The 23,080-nt window shown below is 49.5% G+C and overlaps 10 protein-coding genes across 10 annotated transcripts; 6 read left to right on the forward strand and 4 right to left on the reverse strand.

Annotated features, from left to right (window-relative positions):
• Positions 1 to 3,579: 3,579 nt before the first annotated feature.
• On the reverse strand, positions 3,580 to 4,064 carry N7515_008927 (uncharacterized protein; the record flags this gene model as incomplete). The annotated part of the gene is made up of 2 exons (XM_056669671.1): positions 3,580 to 3,602; positions 3,632 to 4,064. 2 exons carry the CDS (start codon positions 4,062 to 4,064, stop codon positions 3,580 to 3,582), a joined length of 456 nt encoding a protein of 151 aa, XP_056517470.1.
• A 2,744-nt stretch (positions 4,065 to 6,808) lies between these two features.
• Positions 6,809 to 8,027, forward strand: N7515_008928 (uncharacterized protein; the record flags this gene model as incomplete). The annotated part of the gene is made up of 2 exons (XM_056669672.1): positions 6,809 to 7,419; positions 7,661 to 8,027. 2 exons carry the CDS (start codon positions 6,809 to 6,811, stop codon positions 8,025 to 8,027), a joined length of 978 nt encoding a protein of 325 aa, XP_056517471.1.
• Positions 8,028 to 9,379: 1,352 nt separating this feature from the next.
• On the forward strand, positions 9,380 to 9,766 carry N7515_008929 (uncharacterized protein; the record flags this gene model as incomplete). The annotated part of the gene is made up of 1 exon (XM_056669673.1): positions 9,380 to 9,766. The coding sequence occupies one exon, from the start codon at positions 9,380 to 9,382 to the stop codon at positions 9,764 to 9,766; it is 387 nt and encodes a 128-aa protein (XP_056517472.1).
• Positions 9,767 to 10,606: 840 nt separating this feature from the next.
• N7515_008930 (uncharacterized protein) lies at positions 10,607 to 11,012 on the forward strand (the record flags this gene model as incomplete). The annotated part of the gene is made up of 2 exons (XM_056669674.1): positions 10,607 to 10,651; positions 10,707 to 11,012. 2 exons carry the CDS (start codon positions 10,607 to 10,609, stop codon positions 11,010 to 11,012), a joined length of 351 nt encoding a protein of 116 aa, XP_056517473.1.
• A 14-nt stretch (positions 11,013 to 11,026) lies between these two features.
• On the forward strand, positions 11,027 to 12,088 carry N7515_008931 (uncharacterized protein; the record flags this gene model as incomplete). The annotated part of the gene is made up of 3 exons (XM_056669675.1): positions 11,027 to 11,273; positions 11,324 to 11,918; positions 11,983 to 12,088. 3 exons carry the CDS (start codon positions 11,027 to 11,029, stop codon positions 12,086 to 12,088), a joined length of 948 nt encoding a protein of 315 aa, XP_056517474.1.
• A 352-nt stretch (positions 12,089 to 12,440) lies between these two features.
• N7515_008932 (uncharacterized protein) lies at positions 12,441 to 13,817 on the reverse strand (the record flags this gene model as incomplete). The annotated part of the gene is made up of 1 exon (XM_056669676.1): positions 12,441 to 13,817. The coding sequence occupies one exon, from the start codon at positions 13,815 to 13,817 to the stop codon at positions 12,441 to 12,443; it is 1,377 nt and encodes a 458-aa protein (XP_056517475.1).
• Positions 13,818 to 14,542: 725 nt separating this feature from the next.
• Positions 14,543 to 14,951, reverse strand: N7515_008933 (uncharacterized protein; the record flags this gene model as incomplete). Its single annotated transcript, XM_056669677.1, is given in 2 exon segments — positions 14,543 to 14,721; positions 14,741 to 14,951. The coding sequence occupies 2 exon segments, from the start codon at positions 14,949 to 14,951 to the stop codon at positions 14,543 to 14,545; spliced, it is 390 nt and encodes a 129-aa protein (XP_056517476.1).
• Positions 14,952 to 16,129: 1,178 nt separating this feature from the next.
• Positions 16,130 to 18,111, forward strand: N7515_008934 (acyl--CoA ligase; the record flags this gene model as incomplete). The annotated part of the gene is made up of 5 exons (XM_056669678.1): positions 16,130 to 16,163; positions 16,236 to 16,496; positions 16,567 to 16,898; positions 16,965 to 17,067; positions 17,135 to 18,111. The coding sequence occupies 5 exons, from the start codon at positions 16,130 to 16,132 to the stop codon at positions 18,109 to 18,111; spliced, it is 1,707 nt and encodes a 568-aa protein (XP_056517477.1).
• A 1,506-nt stretch (positions 18,112 to 19,617) lies between these two features.
• On the forward strand, positions 19,618 to 20,655 carry N7515_008935 (glycoside hydrolase family 75 protein; the record flags this gene model as incomplete). Its single annotated transcript, XM_056669679.1, has 3 exons — positions 19,618 to 19,713; positions 19,763 to 20,131; positions 20,188 to 20,655. The coding sequence occupies 3 exons, from the start codon at positions 19,618 to 19,620 to the stop codon at positions 20,653 to 20,655; spliced, it is 933 nt and encodes a 310-aa protein (XP_056517478.1).
• A 478-nt stretch (positions 20,656 to 21,133) lies between these two features.
• N7515_008936 (sugar porter family MFS transporter) lies at positions 21,134 to 22,853 on the reverse strand (the record flags this gene model as incomplete). The annotated part of the gene is made up of 2 exons (XM_056669680.1): positions 21,134 to 21,796; positions 21,864 to 22,853. The coding sequence occupies 2 exons, from the start codon at positions 22,851 to 22,853 to the stop codon at positions 21,134 to 21,136; spliced, it is 1,653 nt and encodes a 550-aa protein (XP_056517479.1).
• Positions 22,854 to 23,080: the final 227 nt, after the last annotated feature.

Here is a 23,080-nt window from a genome sequence, read left to right on the forward strand (position 1 = left end):
AGCCCTAAGCCCTAAGCCCTAAGCCCTAAGCCCTAAGCCCTAAGCCCTAAGCCCTAAGCCCTAAGCCCTAAGCCCTAAGCCAATGGTTATCGGAGACCATTTCGAAGTCATCAATTTTGACGTGACACCCCTCGGGGAGTATGATATCATTTTGGGCGTTCCTTGGTTAAGGAAGCACAACCCCGACATCAACTGGCAAACCAACAACATACTCTTTCGATGCGACTGCCGACAGACGAGCGAGAGGTGGACCGGATGCAGACCAAAGACGCTGAAGAGACTTAGCCAAGGGGAGGCAGGTACTCATGGAAACCCTCACGAAGGAGAACTTAAGAGGAGTTTTCGGCCAGGAGGCAGGCCCAACAAGAAAACAACCGATATCAGGGACATCGCAACGACCGAACAACGGCCGGACATGACAGACGAGGAACTCGGAGAATACGTCCTCGCCAGCAATGAGAAAACATCCCTTTACGCCACGGGAGCGCCAGACGAAGAACACAGGATCCCTGAGGAATACGCGGAATTCCAGGACGTGTTCACGCCACCACCGGACGGTAAGCTACCAAAGCATGGTCCGTTTGACCACGAGATCAAGATCAAGGACGGCCAGGAACCAAAGTTTATGCCAATTTACCCACTGTCGCAGAAAGAGTCAGCGACACTGGAAGAATACATCAAGGACAACCTCAACAAAGGATACATTCAACACTCGAAGTCATCAGCAGGATATCCGATCCTGTTCGTACCCAAGAAAGGAGGAGAACTCCGAATGTGCGTTGATTACCGACAACTCAACGACGTTACCATCAAGGACCGGCATCCATTACCGTTGATCAGCGAAATCCAGGACGTCATTCAAGGAGCAACGTACTTCAGCAAATACGACATAACCAACGCATATAACCGACTCCGGATCAAGGAAGGAGACGAATGGAAAACGGCATTCAGGACCAAGTTCGGACACTTCGAATACAACGTCATGCCGTTCGGACTCACCAACGCACCTGCATCATTTCAACGCTTCATCTTTGATGTGTTGAAAGGATACTTGGACAAGTTCGTCATCGCGTACCTCGACGACATCCTCGTGTTCTCGAAAACGGAGGCCGAGCACGTTGAACACAACAAACTGGTGTTGCAACGACTAAGGGAGGCTGAGGTCACGCTCAAACTCAAGAAGTGTGAATTCCACGTACAACAAACCAGCTTCCTCGGATACACCATTAGTCCCGACGGACTCGGAATGGAACAAGACAAGGTCAAAAGTATACTTGATTGGCCGACCCCGACATGCGTCAAGGACGTACAAAGCTTTCTTGGACTCGCCAATTACTACCGAAAGTTAGTCCCACAATATTCGAAACATGCAGCAGGACTTTACCGATTCACCAAAAAGGGTATACCATTCAAATGGGATGACGAAGCAGAAAAATCATTCACCGCACTCAAGGAAATGTACAATCAGGAGGCAGGAAAAGCCATTGTCGCAACATTCAATTACGACGCACCTATCATCATGGAGACCGACGCATCGGACTTTGCGCTCGGGGCTCAGCTCATGCAACCAGGACAAAACGGCAAGCTCAGACCTGTCGCTTTCTGGTCTCGCAAAATGATACCGGCAGAATTGAATTACGACATTCACGACAAGGAACTGTTGGCTATAGTGTCAGCGTTTCAAACATGGAGAGCGTACTTGGAAGGAGCCAAGCACACTGTGATCGTTAGGACAGATCACCACAACCTCACCTACTTCACGACGACGAAGAAACTCACACGACGACAAGCAAGATGGGCAGAAACATTGGCCCAATACGACTTCAAGATTGTGCACTGCAAGGGAACTGAGAACACAGTAGCGGACGCGCTAAGTCGACGCCCAGACTACGAACTCGGGACCAAGGAGGCAGTACCCGCTATCCTAACCACGGACAGCGAAGGGCACATCATATATAACCACCAAATCCTCGCAGCAACCAGCGAATTACAGAACGACGAATGGCTCGAGAAAATTCGAGAAAACACGGCAAACGATGAGTCACTTCAGAAGATTCTAGGCAACAACACTGCGCTAATGCGTAATGGTCTAGTCCATGTCCATGGCCTGGTGTATGTTCCTGGGAACCTCCAAACTGAGATCATCCAATTGCACCACGACGAACCCACACAAGGACACCTTGGCATTGAGAAAACCATCGAAAAGATTACGCGAAATTACTACATTCCAGCACTACACAGAAAAGTCAAAAAATACATTCAACAATGCGACTCATGCCAACGAAACAAAGCATCGCGACATGCACCATACGGAGAATTGGAATTGGCAGAAGTACCAAAACGACCATGGGAATGGATTACAATGGACTTCATCACGAAACTACCCATTTCGGAGGGTAACGACATGATCATGGTAGTCGTCGACCGACTGACTAAATATGCATACATGATACCAACAACGGAAACCATTGATGCACGACAAATGGCCAATATATTACTCAGATACGTATTCACCAATCACGGAACACCGAGCAAAATTACCTCGGACAGAGACAAGCTGTTCACATCCAACATGTGGCAGTCATTGACGGACCAACTCGGCATTGAGCATAGACTCTCTACCGCGTATCACCCGCAAACCAACGGACAGACTGAACGAGTCAACCAGACTCTGGAGCAATACCTTCGACACTACGTAAACTACCAGCAAAATGACTGGACAGGATTGCTACCAATGGCACAATTCGCATACAACAATGCAATGCACGCAACCACAAAGGAAACACCATTCTTCGCAAATTATGGGTTTAATCCCACTATTATCGGAGAACCAATCAGAAAACAACCGCTCGCAGAGTCATCTCGACTACTGGCGACCGGGTTGAAGCAACTTCACCTACAGCTTTCAAGGGATATCGAGTTTCTCAACATGCGCATGAAATTCTACTACGATCAATCGCGCCAGGAGGCGCCGGATTTTCAAAAGGGGGAGAAAGTTTACCTCTTGCGACGCAACATTCGCACCAGACGACCCAGCGCAAAACTCGACCATCTCAAATTGGGACCATTCGAAATTGCAGAAAAGAAAGGATCACTCAATTATCGTCTAAAGCTACCTGATAGTATGCGACGCATCCATGCAACATTTCATGTCTCGTTACTGGAAAAAGCACCCAAAAACGCCGAAATCGCTACCGATGTGGAAATCGAGGAGGAAACAGAAAACGAGTACGAGGTCGAGGAAATTCTGGACACAAACAGAATCAGTGGAAAGCCTCACTACCTGGTGAAATGGAAGGGATACGATACCTCGGAAAATACATGGGAACCTATCGAGAACCTAATGGGCTGCCACCAGCTGGTTCAACAATTCCACCAACGGGAGACGGGGAATCGCCGCCCAAGCCGGAGACGTTCAAACCATCCCAGAAGGACGAAGGGAATTGAGCAATCTCCTGAAACATCTGATCAAAGTTCGGATTCTCAGCAGTAGAAGCCAACTGCTGAACATCGAGAGCAGAGGAAGCAGCCTGCTCGGGGGACGTCGCCTTTTCATCCAGGATTCGCAACAATTCGGCATCATTTTCCGACATTTTGAAACCCTTTTGCTTTAAGAAAGCCATTTGCTTACGCAGCCGACGCTGCCTTGACATGGCCTCCTGATATTGTTTTTGTTTATTCAACAACTGTTGATGCAGCTCCGCAAGGCGAGACTGCAGATCGTTCAACTCGGGTTCCAACAAATCGAGTTCATCTTCATTCTTTTCAATATCGGAAGATAGTTTGTCTTCCGCACGACGCAACAAATCCCATTCGCGACCGGTGTGGAAATCCCGTTTGCACACCCGGCCAGCACGAGTGCATGACGCACATTTCGAATAACGACGACTCCGATCCATCACGCACTCTTCGTCGGACTCGCGGCAACAATCACAAGGCACCGAAGCAATAAAACTATTGGCAATAATATACTCGGCTTGACGAACGCGACCAGCGACTTGGTCACGACCAACGGGGAGCTTGGGAATACCTTCGAGGACAGAGTCAGCCTTACGTTTAGGCATGATGGGGGAACATGACGGAGGGGAAAAACACGAAAAAACAGAAAAACAGCGCACATACCTGAGGGGAAGTCAGCGTTTAAATCCTTTGAGGACAAAGGACAAAGAAAGGAGGGGATGATGTTACGAACCTCAAAGAGGTGCGGGGGCCGCAGCTATTTGAGGGGCAACCATGAACCAATCATTCCGCGGACGCCAGGCACTAGCGTCCTCACGTGCGTTTCGGTATACTTGGGCAGGCCTCAGAAGGCCCCAAGGAGGCTCTCCAGACAAGGGAGCCAGAAGCGACCTACATGCAACCGTCACAAACAATACCCGCTTATCCAACGTAACGGTTAGCGCAACTCAGGAAACGGCCACCACGCACGTGACCAAGGTGGTAGAAGGGTAGCTGGGTATACGGGTAGAACATGCCAAGAGTCATCTACCATTATACCATCTACCGCCATACCACACATACCATCAAGGAGGACTAGATATATAAGGACACTCATTTCACTATCATGTATTTAGTTCTTCGCGATCAATTGCACATTGTTACTTGGTTACTACCTTTGGTACTTTGCACTTCACAGTTCACCCTCAAGACAACCCAACCTACAAGTAGGGGATTCGCCTAGTGGTAACACTTAGTGATTGACTTACTTGGCGCGCACTTCTGGCACGTTCTGCAAGATACTCAACAGGACCCGAACCCGACGTAAGGCTTTGCATAGCAACGGTACGGTTGCGAGATACTCTTGGAATCCGCAGTGGGGACTAGGCAAGTATAACCCGTGGACATCCTAACTCACAGTGACCAGTCGGCTACGCGTAACAGAGGGCCGCAGCTATTTGAGGGGCAACCGTGAACCAATCATTCCGCGGACGCCAGGCACTAGCGTCCTCACGTGCGTTTCGGTATACTTGGGCAGGCCTCAGAAGGCCCCAAGGAGGCTCTCCAGACAAGGGAGCCAGAAGCGACCTACATGCAACCGTCACAAACAATACCCGCTTATCCGACGTAACGGTTAGCGCAACTCAGGAAACGGCCACCACGCACGTGACCAAGGTGGTAGAAGGGTAGCTGGGTATACGGGTAGAACATGCCAAGAGTCATCTACCATTATACCATCTACCGCCATACCACACATACCATCAAGGAGGACTAGATATATAAGGACACTCATTTCACTATCATGTATTTAGTTCTTCGCGATCAATTGCACATTGTTACTTGGTTACTACCTTTAGTACTTTGCACTTCACAGTTCACCCTCAAGACAACCCAACCTACGAGTAGGGGATTCACTCAGTAGCAATACTCGGTGATTGACTTACTCGGCGCGCACTTCTGGTACGTTCTGCAAGACACTCAACAGGATCCATCCCGCAGTAAGGCTTTGCGAAGCAACGGTACGATTGAGAGATACTCTTGGAATCCGCAGCTAGGATCAGGCAAGTATAACCCAAAGTTATCCTAACTCACAGTGACCAGTCGGCTACGCGTAACACCAAGGATGTCGTTCGATTGGGAAGAGCGCGTTGGTACTGAGACTGGAGAGCAAGACGCCCGATCTTACACCCAGAAGCTGCAGGAAGCGTGGTCTTCAGCACGGGAACAGATGACGAAAGCTCAGGTTCGGCAGAAGGTGCAAGCTGACAAACATAGACGGGAAGTTGACTTCGATGAAGGAGACTACGTGTACCTTTCTCTGAAAGGGTTGAAACAGAACCGCCCGAGCCTAAAACTATCGGATAAGGCAGCGGGACCCTTTGAGATTATCAAGAAGGTCGGGCACGCATTCGAGTTACGCCTACCAGCAGGGTTCGACATACACCCGGTGTTTGCACCCGAAAAACTGCGACTTGCCAGGAAAAAGACATCCGAGCCACTCACCGGGCAGATAGAGGATCCACCGCCTCCAGTCAAGGTTGGGGAGCAAGACGAATGGGAAGTGGAAGAGATACTGGACGTACGCTTGCGATACGGAAAACTGCAATACAAAGTGAAATGGAGAGGCTACGACGACGAAGATAGAGCCTGGTACCCGGCTGCTAATCTATGCAACGCACCGCAAAAATTGGAAACATTCCATGACAAGTATCCAGCGAAGCCGGGACCTCCGAGACGGCTGCAATACTGGAAACAATGCGCCTTAGAGGATGAGTACCCTGATGAGCATGTCGATGACGGTAAACCCGTTCAAAGGGACTGAACGGATCTTTGAGGGGGTGATGTGATGAATCACATGACCAATCTTTTCGTGTAGTCCTTTTCACCTCTTGTTTGTTTTCTTTCTTCTTTTCTTTTCTTCCCCAACCTTGTTGTTTTTAGATCAAAGCGAATCGAATTTTATTTCGAAAGAACTTCCTCATCACAGTTGAGTATCTTGCAGGATGTGCCAGTAGTGCGCGCCAAGTAAGTCAGTCACCAAGTGTTACCACAAGATGAGCTCCCCCACTTGTAGGTTGGGTTGTCTTAAGGGTGAACCGTAGAGTGCAAAGTCCAATAGGTAGTAACCAAGTAACAATGTATGATTGATCGCGAAGAACTAAATACATGACGGTGAATGAGTTTTCTTATATATCCAGTCCTTCCTATCCCCTGGTGGGATGGGTTCTCATCCCACGATGGGATGGGACATCACGTGATCTTGATGTCTTCGTAATCCTGTGGTTCAGTCATTCGTGAGATGCCTCGCCAGTCGACACCAAGTTGATTGGTTATCAGTGCGTCTTCCCCCGCATTAGCGTGGTGTGCCTAAATGTTCCGTAACAACTGGATCCTTCCTGACAAACCACGCCGCCAACTGGAAAGTCTCGAATGGCCATACGAAGATTGTGTGTCTGATGAGGCCCGCACCAACGGCCAATGCACGACTTATCAGCAGTCCCAGGACGAATTTCATGATGTCTGTGAGAAGATATGGGCGTCGCGGGGGATCATCTGTCAGCTAGAGGAGCCCGGTCCAAACGAGTCCGGCACCGTCATAGCAATACAAGGGAAGGGACCTTGGATGAAAGAAGACCACCACCATGCAGCTCAGGTAAATCCGACAGCCCCACTGGATCATATCGGTGGCATTTCCTGGAAGTTTTGGGCCACGCACAGATTCCCGCCGTTCCTCAGAGCCGTAAGCACTTGGCGCGTGATCCTCTCCAAGACGCATGGGAGCTGGTCTGCTCGGGATACCCTTCCACTTCACTTAATTCATCACCCACCAAGTGGGAGGCTTCCCGTGTCCGCTCTTGTCCGCTCTTTCTACGAGAATCTGGCGAAAATCTGGGACGACGTGGTTCATCCTCATGATCAGATCCAGCTTATTCCGAATCTTCCGGTAATCAATGCCTACTCCTGCTCCGTGACATCCTCTCCGTATTGCACAGTGTTCTTGGGTGACCTTATGGATCATTCCGAGGAATCGAATCATTCAAATATGTTAACGCAGCCATCGGTTTTCCAAACCTTATTCAGTAATCCGGCCGAATTGCGGTTGTCTAAGGTGTCTTCACCAGATGACTTCTCATTTCCTCTCCAGGAGGTCTGAGTTATCACTTGCGGTACTCACGGATGTGCGCTGGAAAATTAGGGGAGTAAACTTCTAACGGTCCGACAGCGGAGAGGACTCACAGACGCCGACGCATACCTTGCTTCAATGTGAGACTTTTGGCGGATTGAGAAAGAAGCATTTTGACCAGTTGCATCGAGCAATTGGGCCATCTGAACTGTCAAACTATGACAGCGTTGTTTCTAACCCGCTGGCAACTCGCTACGTTGCCAAATTCATGCACCAAACCGGCCTTCTTGCTCTGCTTCAACACGCTGATCAGGAAAGGTCCGATGATCAACCAGATGAAAACCTCGAGGTCATGGAGCAGAGTCCCGAAAATGCTGGGTACTCACCGACGCTTGCTACCACTTTTGAGGGAGGAGAGAGAGCCTCACTCAACAACTGGAATACACGGTGCCTGGCTGGGCATTGACCAAATATAATCAGCAATCAAGGCCGAAGTGAGAATGTCGGAGAATGGGGTTTGATCTTGCTCAGTGCATACTGGGTAAGGTTTGCGATGCAAAAGTACTTGCATGTCTCGTGAGAGGGAGATGATATTGGAGATACGGAGGTGCATCCAGGCATTTATTTTGTGTTCATTGCTTATAAGCCTTGACCTTCTCATTTGTACTGCCGGGTTTAGAGGCTTGGCTTACATGCACCGGCTGCTGCTTCCACTTTTGGACAACCAGCCTCACCTTTTGTACTGGAGCATGATCAGGTGGACGGACACGAGTTCTTGCTTTATCTGGAAAGAAGCGTCTGCATAGCCATTACGATACTGGTTAGGCTCCAACAGGTTAATAGATCTTCGATTGGTTGATTGATTGATGATCAGGCTTACGGACACGAGTTCTTGATTCATCTGGAAAGAAGCGTCTGCATAGCCACTACGATACTGGGTAGGCTCCAACAGGTCAATAGAGCTTTGACTGAAGGATAACAAATACTAAAGGTTATTCGGTACTAGGAGCGTCCGGAAGCCTCAAATCCCTCAAGCAAAATCACCAAATCGAAGGTAACTTCACGGGCAGATGAACAAAAGAGAAATTCCTCTCCGCATTCTGTTGCTTTGCGCCTGCTATTGACACTGAAGCCCTCTGTAGGTGAGACATGTAAGGCAAGCCATGTGCCAATCCCCATGCGTGTGTGAACGAGCATATTAGCGCGAGCCACGGGATGCCTAATGTCTCACAGCCTACATGTTCTCCGGTGATTGAGGAACCTTCCAATGTTTTGGGGCAAATGTCCAAAGGGATGGATGTTGATGTGTCTCGGCAGATTCCTACCTTGAGCACTCGATCCTCTGCAACACAGTTGTTATGTCCTTGTTTACATCCCTGGAATAGATCACCATCTGGTGCCACGCATCACCCAGGGTAAGTACTCAGGACAGTTCGAGTCAGCTATGAATCGTGTGTCCCAATACAGACTGAATTCTCCAACAAGTCCCCCGAACGGAAATGCCACCTGACAGGTATACGAACGGCTGTGCACTTCATTTATACGTAGTCCCCAATAAACTTCGGTTCCCCACTGCAGATCCTATACGGAGCTGGATCCCTAAAAATAACCTGGTTGATGATCTCATCGATCATACTAGGTACTCATTAGAAGCTCGGCTCATATACTTTGGAAAGGTATAAAGTCTACATGGTTCCTACGAGCTGTCATGCCTCTTACTCGAAAGTCCAAACAACGCAGCATACCCAATCTTATCTTTGAACCTCTCCATCACATATTCTCCAATCTAAACCTCCAATTTGCTCATAAAGCCTCAGAATGAAGTTCGCCTTTGCCAGTATCCTGCCTCTATTGGCTGTCCCTATTACTGCCACGCCCTTCGAGGTTCGCCAGTCCAACCCAGTGACCGTGGCCCTCTCGAACGACCAGACCGGGGCCTACGCTGGTGTGACCTTCCAAGCCGACGGTACTGATAGGACTCTCCGTTCCCTCTTCGGTGCCACCTCTGTTGCTTCCGAGGGCATTGTCAAGGCAAACGCCGCCCAGCTCACTGCATTTGTGCAACCCGTCAATTGTGTCATCACGAACGATGGCGCCAGTATCGGCACCTTGACCGCTGAAAATACTTATGCGGATCTTGACGGAAACCCCAACACGGCTATTCCATTCGATCTCAGCAACTCGAAGATCAACTGCCGGGTCTAGGAAGTTGTCGGGTCGTTGATGGAGCATCGTTCGGTCAATTTTGAGTCATGTCCTGTATTGAGGTTTTGATCTACGGGGTGTAGGTAATCTTCAGTTCTTGTTGCAGATATTCAGGTTCATACGCGGATTGCTCAGTTGGAGAAGCACAATATATCTTTTCTCGTACCCTGACAGGCTGACACGATCTCCGTAGTTGGGCGGTAAAAACAACGAATCAATACCCTCCATTGATGGACCTACCTAGCATTGACCTACCTAGTGAAGCGGGAAGAGCGCGAAAGGGGTTTGACATCGCAGACAGGACGATGGGAGGACTGCAGAACAGGAGACAGTAACAGGGGACGTCCTGACATCTACTAGTACTGGGATCTCACGGCAATGATGAATCATAGGTACTCAAATACAAGAGATGTGTGTTCTGTGTGTGTTCATCTGAGGCTCTGAAGTCTGAAGGAGGATGAGCGGTGTAGGTAACTAAGACTAAGTTAAGATCTCATCTAATCATGACGCCTGAGGCATCACCTCTGGACGTGGCGCAGTTCTCCCGTCCCACTACACTAGGTACCTAGGTCACAGAATAGAGCCAGGCTGAAATAGTCGGCGGCTGACTTTTATATAGATCCAATTCCCCGACTCGGCAGCGATCTGACCTGTGCTCGAATTCCAAGGTCTGTAGATCGAAGTTTATCTTATCATCCCCAAGGTCGTTCAACCACCTTAGGTGGAAACCGTGGAATCGCGCACAGGGTCCCCTCGAAGATGAAAACCCATCGTTGTGTTAATATTCCTTTGCGTCTTTTACATTCAGATGATTGGGAAGCCAACAATGTATAATTTTACATGTACAAAGGGCGGGAATGGGCAATTACACTGCAATCGAACAATGTGTGCCCACCTTATGCGAGATCCATTCAAATCATCACGAAAACCCAACTAATAGCTTTATAGGGCGGACTTTCGAGTGCTACCACTCCTGCTAGTTGGCTTTGCTAGTTACCAGCTGGATAGAACCAATATTGCCAGCGCACTTACGGGGAACTTTGCTACCGTCATATCAATCGACCAGAACACCATCAACCTCGGGAACCAATTGATGTTTTTGGGTGTTATTATACTGGAGATACCATCCAATGTTATTCTTCACAAGGTTTGTACTGCGGCTGAGCGAATAAAATACGAGTTGCTGATTGATATCAGGTTGGCGCTCGCCAATGGATCAGTGCACAAGTCTGTGTGTTCGGGATAATAGCAACCCTCCAAATGTTCGTCCGTAATGAAGCCGAATTTTTGCTCACTAGAGCCTTACTGGGCTTGGCCGAAGCTGGGTTCATTCCTGGTGCGATGTACACACTCTCAACCTGGTATACAACAACAGAGTTGACTACTCGAATCGCCATATTCTTCTTCGGCATGTTTGGGGGGACAGGTATTTCGCCGCTGCTGGGAGCCGCGTTATTGAAACTTGACGGCAAGGGGGGCCTTTATGGGTGGCAGTGGATTTTCCTGGGTACGGTGGGACTCAATTTCTCGAATATCATCCTACGCTGACGTCTACAGTGGAAGGATTGTTCTCAATCATGGTGTCTATTGCACTCGTTTGTTTCCTCCCAGAGCATGAGAGCTTTGCCTCGGGATCCCATCAAGTGCACGTACTGGGTAGTGAAGAGCTTTCCGAGACAAACAAATCAACTGTCGCCCGCCCTGGAGCAAAACATACCATATCATGCAAATTGGTATGGGCGACGTTGACGAACATAGCAAGATGGCCACATTTTATTGCAACAGCCTGTGTCTTCTCCACATGGAGCCCCCTCACCACATATACCCCGAGCATCATCATGCAGCTAGGTTTTACTAGAATCGAAGCAAATGCACTTGCCGCGGTTGGGAGCCTGCTCACACTTCCCGTGATCTTCTTCTTTGCCTGGATGAGCGATCGATCGAAAGGAAGGGGCCTCGTGGTCATGACTGCGATCTTCTTCTACTTGGTTTCCTTGATAACCCTCAGGTTACTGCTACATCGCGAAGGTAAATGGGAAAAGTTCGGCTTATGGACAACTGTGAATATATTTGCCGTTGGCTATCATCCAATCCACAACGCCTGGATCCAAATGAACTGCGAGAGGGCCGAGGAGAGAAGCATCAGCATAGCGTAAGTGATATCCTCCCTGTCCCACTCTGCGCAGACAAACTGACCAAACCAAAGAATGTGTAAGGAAGATTGACCCCGGAGAACTTTTCGGTAGACTGACCCCTGGTCCGGACAGTCGTCATGTCAGCTACATCTGGGCTTATGGCGGGAACACAGATCTTTCGGGGTGACGAGTCAGCTCTCTTGTACGTTCTCTGTCTGTTCACCTGAGATATGTCCCACCACTAACGGTGAATGGCTTGACCTTGCAGCTATCCAACAGGGCTGTTGATCATGATTGCGTTGGTCCTTACAGGGTTGGCCCTGGTTGGTCTGCAAATCTTCATCATTTGGATTCAGAATAGGCAGCTCAAAGTACGATCTGGGGTAAAGACGCCATACTTTCTATGACGAACTACTACTTGTGGATATGTGGCTGGCGTCATGGTTATTTCCTTTCGAGTGCATCCGAACATCACATTGCGAGTCGTTCGTCCCTAGGTATTAGGCATCTCCGAAGTGATTGATATCCCGAGCATGCTTCTATATAGACTTGAGATATGACAGTGTACCCTTCACTTCTGTAACTATTCTCTCAGCCAATCTCCGCTCCGAGGGATCTACCCGATCGAGGAATTGAGCACACTTCTCGTCCACTCCCGGCAGAAGGGAGTCTGACCCCTGGTCGAGATCGGCCTCGATCTCGCTCAGCAATTCCTGCATCTTCTCAAAGACTCCCATCGGAGGAAGAAGACCCAATTTGACCCAATCGAGACCCTTTAACCGGCATTCCGGCGAAATCTGCAAGGTTGCACGGATGATTGCCAGGCTCCGGGTGTTGTTATCCAGGACTTGATCCATATAGATGTGACCATGAGCCTGTGTCTGCAAGTGACGCGCAATCCGAGTCGCGCCGATCTCAGCCAGTGAGGAATAAACCAACACCCCCAAGAACGCCAATTGCAGAGCGCCCTTCATGTTCACCATACATGCCACCGATGAGAAACCTGAAAATGTCCCAGACAAGGTCCAAAACCAATGCAGGCAATCCTTGGTCCAGCTCTGATCATATTCCCAGGTGGAACGGGCCCACTCCTCAAGTTCTTTCTGGGGCCCTTTGAAAATGACAGTGCCCCCTTCATCGCGTTCGTACACCGCATACCTCTCCTGAGTATCGTTCTTAATGTGATCAGGCTTATGGATTTTGACCATAGAGGTGAACGAGATAAGAACGGAGGCAAACCAATGACTACTGTACAATGAGAACAAGGCGAAAGCCCAAATATCGGCTGCCAGAATTCCGCACACCATGCCAGTCGTCAGCATGGCCCCGTTCAGCAGACAGATCAACTCCAAAGTCCATTTACGGACCAGCCACCTTATATTACCGGCATGCTGACGAACGTTCTTTTGGCGATTTTCTGTTGACTGGAACATGGCATCCACACGAACGACAACGAAGTCGTTTCCAGGTTGTTTAGATGTTGGAAATGATATTATGTCAGTCAACCATGCATTGCTCAAGTTCAGTGGTAGCTGGCGAAACACATTTCCCGATACATCGGATCGTACGGGAAGCATGGTTGTATCTTGTGCGCATAATTTGATTGATGGGTGAATCCATTTCATCGTCGCATTCAGGCGCTCCACAAGCATCTGCATAGGTGGCAAGGTGCCCCCAATCATTGTGAGGTGCGGCCATGTATATAAACCTCGATCGAACTGAGTATAGAGTCTTGCTGCACTTTTATCGACACGAGGGTTGTAAAGTACTGCCGCAACGCCAAGGGGGTCAAAGGTGACCCCGTCCTCATCCTTCAGTTTGGCATGTAAGTCTGTCAGGGACGCTGGGAACTTTTTCGCTTGCACTATCCCAGCGAAGGACAGAAAACCTGAAAGATAAAATGACGGTGAGGGCATATCGGAGAGTATGGATAAGATCTCTCTCTCTCTCTCTCCCGACTATCCTAACCCATGGTAAAACAAGCTGGGAAACACGAGGTAAGCTGCTCAAAAGTCCTGGGCATTCGCTAAACGTCCTCGTTAGAGGCTAGTGCTTACTACTAGCTGAAGTCGCTCTGGAAGTAACCTGAATTCCTGACGATCCCTGTATCCACCGATAACTCCTGGTCCAATAGAATGTTGACAGATCTCTGGCCAAAAAAATGGTTACAGACGAATAAACATCACGAACCTTGCAGGGACCTAAGATCGAAAGAAGTTAGAAATCACATAACGGGACTCGTGGGACTCCCTCTAACTACCTCAGACTTCTAAAGTCGATTTCAGACTCTCCAATCTCTCATATTCGACGCTCCCCGTCATTCGGGGTTGTGTAAGGAATTTCCTTCCATGCCTTGCAGCCTTCCCATCCTTCATCCTTCCCATCAAGGCACGTGATACATCATGCGACAAAATCGGCGCCAACCTCAGCCCTCCCTACCATTACGCAGTCTACCATCCTACACCACCACATTCCTACCCTACCATCATTATAGGCAATAAGCTCAGTTTGAAGCTTTACATGCGCTTGTGCCACAGTGATACATGGAGCAGTCGTTCAAAACTGACCCGAATGGTCTCCCACAGCTTTGTGCTTCGTTTGACAAAGGTGGTGGGGTTGGGGTAGGCGACGCGTTCGCTATCTACTCAGTTGTCGCGTCCCCTCTGGACTGGAGTAGCGCGGCATTGGAAGCTGGCCTCCTCGCAGAACTCATCTCGGCGGCTTCTGCTGTTAGCAGTGTCATCCCTGTCATCACCACAGAGAGGCCCAGTCGGGTAAAGGTCGTCTCATTGCCGTGTCCCACGCCTCCAAGCTCCAACCCTATGCGGAAGATACCAACTCACTGCAGTCTTCCATGGTTCCTGATAAACGCATCGAAGTTTGCCAAGCACATGATCATTGGCCGAGGAGACACTACCGAGTCTCTGCTTATGGTTCTCCAGCGACCGTGGTGTATTCTTGAAATATGTTGCTGTGATAGTCTCGCAGTATCGGTCATTCACCAGTTCGCCGTTATTGCGGCCAAGCTCAACCTTGGGCTCTACAGTCATGCTGTAGAGTTGCTATATCATGAGCTGAGTATACGCACAGTACGCTCTCTTTGTTATACAGAATACAGCGAGTTTTCCTCGGCTGAATCCTGCAAACCCTATGCCGAAATGGGGACGACTTGGACCCATATCAGGAACGTGTACGTCGGTTTGTCATCAAGTCGAATTTGCTCGCATAACTCCTTCTGGCTGAGGTTGATTTCTACCAGCGCTATATACCTCGGGATTAGCTGTTTTCATATGGTCCGAATCTTGTTCGATATAGCATCAGATGGCATGCGATTCCATGGTCAAAACGACCCAGATAATACCATAAACCATGCGTGTACCAAGCGGAAAGCGCTGGGTCCTGGCCATTTGGTTCAGCCTCCCCTTATAGGTGAACTGATGCCCTCAAAGAGGAGGAATACCTGGGGTCTCGGTGATTGGGGGATGTATCAGGCTGGTTACATTTCAAACAATATGCCCAGCGATCTCCACCACCTGTGTCGGATCTACAGATATATTCTAAAGATGATCTCCGAGTCCTTTCCATGACACCAACTGGACAGTTTGGTTGGCAGGTGTTGGTTTCACATCAGACGCTCCCCCCCGTGGTCGAACATCTTCTATTCCATATATTGCCCAGGTAGCCTTCTTAAGACAAGCAGTTAAGCAGTATACCTGGCTGCGATAACAACTGACATCCCAAAGTGCAACTTACTAATGAAGAAAGGATCTTCCATCTAGTTTTACCCAACTCTCATTTCCCCACTTCCCCGCATTTTCCCCGCCATCATAGCCGGGCTTAGGCTCAACATTCAGGACAGCCCGAGCGATGTCTTCGAAGCAGTTATACTAACCGTTCAGCTCCGTGAAATCTATTTGGTATGGCCAAGATGTCCAGAGGGACATTCGGAGAGTCTCTCCCGACGTTGGATGGATAGGGAATTGATTCGAAACACCAACGGATGAACGATATGATCTGTTTCGCTTTGATGTGTTGGAAACCCGCACAAAGGCCGAGGTCCAGCTATGGCTATAGCAGACTTGGGGGTCGGTCAAGCATTGAGCCGTCTATCCTTACCCCACTCGACCTATGTGGCATTTAAGGACCATGGACAACCGAGTTGCTTCAAGGCTCCTCGCTCAATGCCGACCTATACTGTCTACATAAAGTATTCGTGCCTCTAACAATCATGATCTTTACTTCTCAGCACCCGACTATCTCTGGTATGTGACGATACTCCGTCACTGTTTCCTGAAACATGGGGAAAAATCGCTGATGGACCTGGCGTTGTTTAGTCCCCGAAGACCTGCCCATCTGGGATTTTCTTTTCGAGTCGGCCGACTCGCCTCTTTCCAAGAAAAGAGACACCGGTATCGCGGGCTTTACAAATGCAGCTACAAAGGAGCGTGTTCGCTACGATGAGGTGAAGGACTACGCAACATGGATATCCACAGCTCTTGTGCGAAAGTTTGGCCTCCTGAGTGGCCAAACGGTAGCTCTGTTTGGGCCTAACACTGTCTGGTATCCTGTGGCCATGTTCTCAACAACTCGTGTTGGTAAGTGCTCAGTTGCATAGCCATCGATTTCATGCGCACAAGGTGTTGATTAAATATTCCCGAAATATAGGTGGTATCATATCTGGTGCTTCCCCTGCATACAATGTCGAAGAGATGACCTATGCTCTGAAAACAGGAAAGGCCAAGTTCCTGATGACCACGGTATCCTCGCTTCCCGTTGCGATGCCTGCCGCAAAGAATGCCGGGATTCCACCGCAGCACATCTTCCTCCTTGAGGGTCAGGCTGATGGCCTCACCACAATGCAAGATCTGATTGAGATTGGAAAGGCATATGGCCAGCAAGGACAGATACCTTCGTTCAAGATTCCAAAGGGTCAAACAAACAAGGATGTCTGTGGCTTCCTCAGCTTTAGTAGTGGCACAACAGGTCTCCCCAAAGCAGTGAGTGCTGTCCTAGACATATACACCTGCGGGTAATGGAGGGATCTAATCGCGTTTGAACTACAGGTCATGATTTCCCACCACAACGTTATGGCACAATGCCTACAGGTCCAGCAGCTGACACCAGCAGACCATTTGAAAGTGCTCGCTGTTCTTCCATTGTTTCACAGTAGGATTTACTCACTACACGTCTTTCGTTTTGCCGAACAAGTCTCACTCATGGATCTATTATACAGTCACCGGCCTTGTGCACCAAATGCATCTTCCAGTACTTCGAAATGCCGAGGTTTACATGCTTCCGGCCTTTACGATGCAATCCATGCTAGATGTCGTGGTCCAATATCAGATCTCGGAACTGCTACTTGTGCCACCTCTTTTGATTCGGCTCCTGCGAGACCCAATTGTGTCTCGCTACAACCTCTCCCACGTGCGAAGATTCTCTTCTGGTGCTGCACCACTCTCTTCGGAGATCATTGAGGAGCTTAAGCGCAGGTTCCCAGGAAGAGGACTCAAGCAAGGGTATGGGATGACTGAGTCTTGCAGTTGCATTACCGCGCATACGCCTGAGCAGGCCACGTATGAGTATGGTCAGAGAGTGGGCACTATTGTGGCCAATACCGAGGTGCGAATTGTGGACGTGGAAACGGGACGAGAACTTGGCTACAACGAGCCCGGTGAGATCCTTGCTCGAGGTCCCCAAATTGTCATGGGATATCTTGACAACGAAAAGGCGACTCGGGAAACATTCGATTCTCAAGGTTGGCTGCATACCGGAGATGTTGGCTATATTGACAAGGAAGGGTTCATCACGATCACGGATCGAATCAAGGAGATGATCAAGGTGAAGGGCATCGCGGTTGCTCCTGCTGAGTTGGAAGATCTCCTGCTTGGCCATCCAGCAGTAGAAGATGTTGCTGTCAGCGGTATTCCGGATGACTATAGTGGCCAACGTCCGAAAGCATACGTTGTGTTGAAGCCGAGCGTGAGAGAGGACGCCAGCGCAGAGAAAATCGTGGCCGTGGGTCGAGAGCTCATTGACTATGTACGCAAGAACAAAGTGCGACACAAGTGGATCACAGAAGTCGAAATTATCGATGAAGTCCCAAAGAGTGCCAGTGGTAAGATCCTCCGACGAATGCTACGAACACTCGAGAATGGAAATCAGAAGGAAAGACAGGTCGTCAAGGGAGATGATTTCCGGTCAAAGCTCTGAACTGGGTATGGAGGGGTGGCTGGTGTCTCTATTTGGGCGACAAAGTGATGGGCCTCATGTTACATTCCATATTGCAATCTGATCTCCGTTACATATCGACAGGAAGAGAATCCGTGTGGCCGGATCTAACGAGGTGTCAAACATTCAACCTCGCGAGGTCAGTTAGTCAGTATTTTCCATCTCACTCGATCTGATAACAATAGACAGTCCACTTTGTGAATTATGATCATACCTCTCTTGGCTATCTAGACCTACTGGCATACCTACCAGAACTAGGTATTGCGTTTATCGGACAGTCCCGCTATATTTAGATGGGCATGTCATCTGCAATCATAAGGCGACCGTAGAAGCATGCTCGTATCACCCAAGCAGGCAATTGAAGTAAAGCAAAGATGGCTGAAGAAGTCAAGGCCCAGACCAACTGGGAAAATAGGGATACAACGATCGGTTTCAGGTTGTGGACTCTGCCTGCAAATTCCTCACAATACTGTGCTTTCTCGGATTGAATGCTTTTAAGTGAAGTCATAGAGGTTAAAGGTACCTGGAGCCGAACACTTACTGGTTTTGTTCGCGATCTTCCTCTATGCGTTGTGGGGGCCGAACGCGCATCTACATTCTCCTCAATCCCCACAGCCAACACCGTCCTTTCACTCGCTTTGGCCCCCGAGGTGACCCGATGATCTCTCCCCGATTTGTTAGTTGGTCTTTCTCCAACTGCGATCTCTTCCTTTATTCCATCTTTCGCTCTCTCGATCTCTGCTGACGTCGCATTGTTCGCTATTGGTCTGTTTGTTCCGCCCCCGGACAGAAGAAGACAGAGAAGAGATCGCCCTGGTGTATGATCTTCATCTTTCCATTTGATCAGCGGTAGCTCATATGTACCTGAACCAGTGAACTGATTTCCCCAAGTTTCATCTTTATGATTATCTTCCCTCTTTATCACCCCGCTACATTGGTGTTTCAGGCCCCTGTTCTTGAACCTGAGCCAGCCAGAGACGCCCACACTGCCCAGTGCCGCAAGAGTTACAGTGAAACACTTTCTCGGAACACAGGAACAAGTGGATCTGCTTCCAAAGTTTCATCGGGAATCTAGGATTCAGGACCTGTGCCTTATGCTCCAAGTCAATAGCGTTGAAGTCAATTGCACTGTGCATGATATCCCCATAAACTTCCACAAAAGGCCAATTTGCTGTCTCTCATTGGTCCCTGAAAAAATAAGAGCAGCCATTTTCTACGCTATCTCCCGTTTTGGATGTTGCCCTATGGGCCTATACTCGAAACTCCTCCGGGATGGATCTTGGCAAATACAACATCATGGCAGCCAAGTGGACCACTTCTCTAACGGGCCCCTGCATATCATGCCCACAGGCCCACAGGCCCGCTCAGATCACTCTCGGCTGCTCAATATCTGAGGCATGTCCGGTGTATATATTCCAGGCTTAACGTCTTGAACTTGCTCTAATTTCTCTAAGACAACGATTGAAGTATTTTCTCCTGCTTGCCAAAATGCAAGTCCTCAGTTCTCTGATCCTGTCCTCTGCAGGGCTCGCTGCTGCATATGATCTGCCCTCCAACCTGAAGCAAATTTACGACACCTATAAGGTATCTTGCAATCCTGATCAATCCTAAGTCATACCACTAATATTTTTAGACTGGCAAATGTGACAATGTCCTCGCTAGCGGATTTGACGACGGAGGCTCAGGCACCGATGTTGGTTATTGCGGTGACATAGACGGGGCCATTTTCTTGTACGGTACCGCCGATGGGGGAGTGTACGCCGACATGGACATCGACTGTGATGGCGCCGATAACAGCGCGGGAGGTTGCTCCAATGATCCGAGTGGCCAAGGTGTGACGGCTTTCAAGGATCTAGTGAGCGACTATGGGATTGACGATCTCAATGCCAACATTCACCCCTACGTGGTCTTCGGTAACGAAGGGGCAAGCCCATCTTTTAAGCCCGACGACCACGGCATGGAGCCACTGAGCGTGATGGCGGTCGTGTGTGGTGGCAAGTTGGTAGGTGACCCCTTCCCCTTATCCCATTCCTCAACGCTAACATTCTGTGACTGCAGCACTACGGTATCTGGGGTGATACCAACGGCGACACTTCCACGGGGGAGGCTTCAATCTCTCTTGCTAAGCTTTGCTTCCCTAATGAGGACATTACAGGCGACAGCGGCCACAGTGGAAATGATGTGTTGTACATTGGCTTCACTGGAGAAGATGCAGCTCCCGGATCCAAGGCAGACTGGACTGCGGAGGACAGCGCTACGTTTGAAGAGAGCATCAAATCACTTGGTGATAAGTTGGTGGCTGGTCTTGACAGCTCGAGTTCACCCTCTAGTGATGCGCGCACACCCATCCTAGGAGGTCCCAAGATGGGACCTGGACCCATTATCCCGTTCCGCCCTACGTCTTCGTTCGCTACCTCCACGCCCATCGCTACTAGCACTCCCAGTTCTTCGATGGTGTCCAGTTATCCCTACCCCAGTGCGACTGGGACGCCAACCTGGACGCCGCGATATGTCCGGAATCACTGAACTATCTGTGATGTACGGCTGCCGTAGGATGTCCTTCTTAAGGAAATGTGAGACTGTTCGAATCTGGGTTATGTACTTCATTGCAGGCAAGGTTTCATTACGATATTTGTACACAGTATGTACCATGGGCAGGCCCTCAGAGGTTGTCTCAAATCTAGACTTCTTTCCCACAAGCATGGCGGGATCATTTCATACTCAAGTTACAATAAGGACATATTCTGCCTAGTCAAGAGCGCTGTTGCCGATTATTACCTATTACCTAGGATTGCCTCATAGAATGAAGAAGACGACTTGTCTATGTTCTATAAGTGCAGGTGTACGCTGCTCAACTTCTATATACAAGAAAGTAACTCCGGACAGCAATGGCACTCAGTACGCCAGGCCCGAGATGATATTGTGTCATGTATCATGCAAATCTATAATTCAACACCAGCTGCGAAAAAGACATGAAAAACCAAGCAAATTGCACAAAGTGCGCTCATGCGTCCTCCGCATGAGCGCGCTGCTGCTTGCGACCGTATGGGTTCTCCTCCGCGATCCAATCCTCGTGACGCTCGGGGATCTCGAAGCTGCTGCTCTTCCAAGGAACCACCTTGTTGACATACATCCAGTCCAGTTCCTCAAGTGTGCGGCCTTTGCCTTCAATGACAAAGAAGTAGACAATACCGGCCGCCACAAAGAGGCAACCAGCGAAGACATACCCATAGGCGAAATCGATGTCCTTGGTGATGAAGGTGGTGAAGAAGCTGATGAGGAAGTTCCACAGCCAGTTGGTTGCGGTGGCCAGGGCCATACCCTTAGCACGGTACTTTGAGGGGAACAGCTCCGCAACAATGGCCCAGACCATAGGACCCCATGTCATAGCATAGGCCGCAATGAACAAGCAAGTCACGACAATCATACCCTTGCCAGCATTAGGGGTGTTGGTAGGGTTTTCCACGTCCAAAACGAAATGACCGATGGACGCGAAGATCATGAACATGACAAACATCCAGATTGCGCCAAAGATGAGGGACTTGCGGCGGCCAAAGTTTTCCACGACATACAAGCCACCAAATGTAGTGCCAAAGTTGACGGCGCCAAGGATGACCTGGGTGATGAAGCTGTCGGAGATGCCAGCGCCTTCGAAGATGGTGGTACCCTGTGGATAGATAATGTTAGCATTCTGAATTCTAAACGTCGGATGGAGGATTTCTGCTGGAACTTACGTAGTAGAAGAAGTAGTTAGCTCCACTGAGTTGCTGGAGTGATTGCAGGACCATGCCCAGTGCGAGGCGATAGAACATGCGAGGGGCAGTGAGGAACTCATGCCACTTCTGACCGTCAGACTCGGCTTCGAATTGTTCACGAATCTCGTTCATCTCTTCGATAATGCGGACGTGGTTCTCCGGGATACCATAAAGCTTGGCGAGTGTCTGTTGGCAACTCTCGGCCTTTCCGTGGCGGAACTCGTACCGGGGGCTTTCGGGGAAAAAGATCATACCACCGCCGAGGACCACGGCGAATAGGAAAGTGATCCCAAGAGTAATGCGCCATTGAGCAGTCCCGTCCATGTTGTGGGTACCCAAGTTGATGCAGTAGGCCAAAAAGATTCCGAGGGTGACAAACAGTTGGTAGCAACTGATCATGGCACCGCGGATGTGACGAGGAGCACTTTCACCCTGGTACATGGGCACAAGTAGTGAGCAACCACCGACACCCAGACCAGTGACCCAACGGCCAATGACCACCTGATACCAGTGACCGTCGGGAGCGGTAATCTGGACAATCAGACCGACAATGAGGATCAAACACCAGACGGTGATAGACCACTTGCGGCCCAGCATATCAGCGACAGGGGCACCGACCAGGGCGCCAATCAGGGTACCGATGGAGAGCAAGCCGACAATAAGACCCGAGCGCGTGGGAGTGAATGAGTATGAACCATCCGCTCCAAGCTCACCATATCGCTGCAAGTAGTTGGACATCTCCTGGAAGCCAGAGATCTGACCAGTATCGTACCCAAAGAGTAGACCACCCATGGAGACGAAGAGGGCCATCACCAGGGACCGCATAGTGAGCCGGGGAATTGGAGTATCGACACCAACTGGGCCCTTGGGCTTCTCAATCTGGCTGCTCTGTGAGGAGGATTCGAGGCTTGGCTGCTCGGCCTGGAAGATAGACTCCCCATGGTGGGAGGACGGTTCGGCACCCATCATCTGTGTAGGGCTGAAAAGGACGTGTCTAGCTAGTTGTGCTAGCTTGTTCAAATTGTGTTTAGAAGTGAAATGGGAGTAGAGAACCAGCTCAGAAAGTAGATGAGAGTAAATATGGAGAATGAAAAGAGGGAAACACGCCCATGGGGAACCAGGAAACACGGGGATGATGGGGAATAGGGGCCCTTTTGTAACTGCGCAAGAAAAACTCGAAATAAAAAACAAAAGCC

Source organism: Penicillium bovifimosum (genome assembly GCF_028826915.1).
Source record: "Penicillium bovifimosum strain IBT 22155 chromosome Unknown utg000007l_segment0_segment0, whole genome shotgun sequence".
NCBI classification, from domain to species: domain Eukaryota; kingdom Fungi; phylum Ascomycota; class Eurotiomycetes; order Eurotiales; family Aspergillaceae; genus Penicillium; species Penicillium bovifimosum.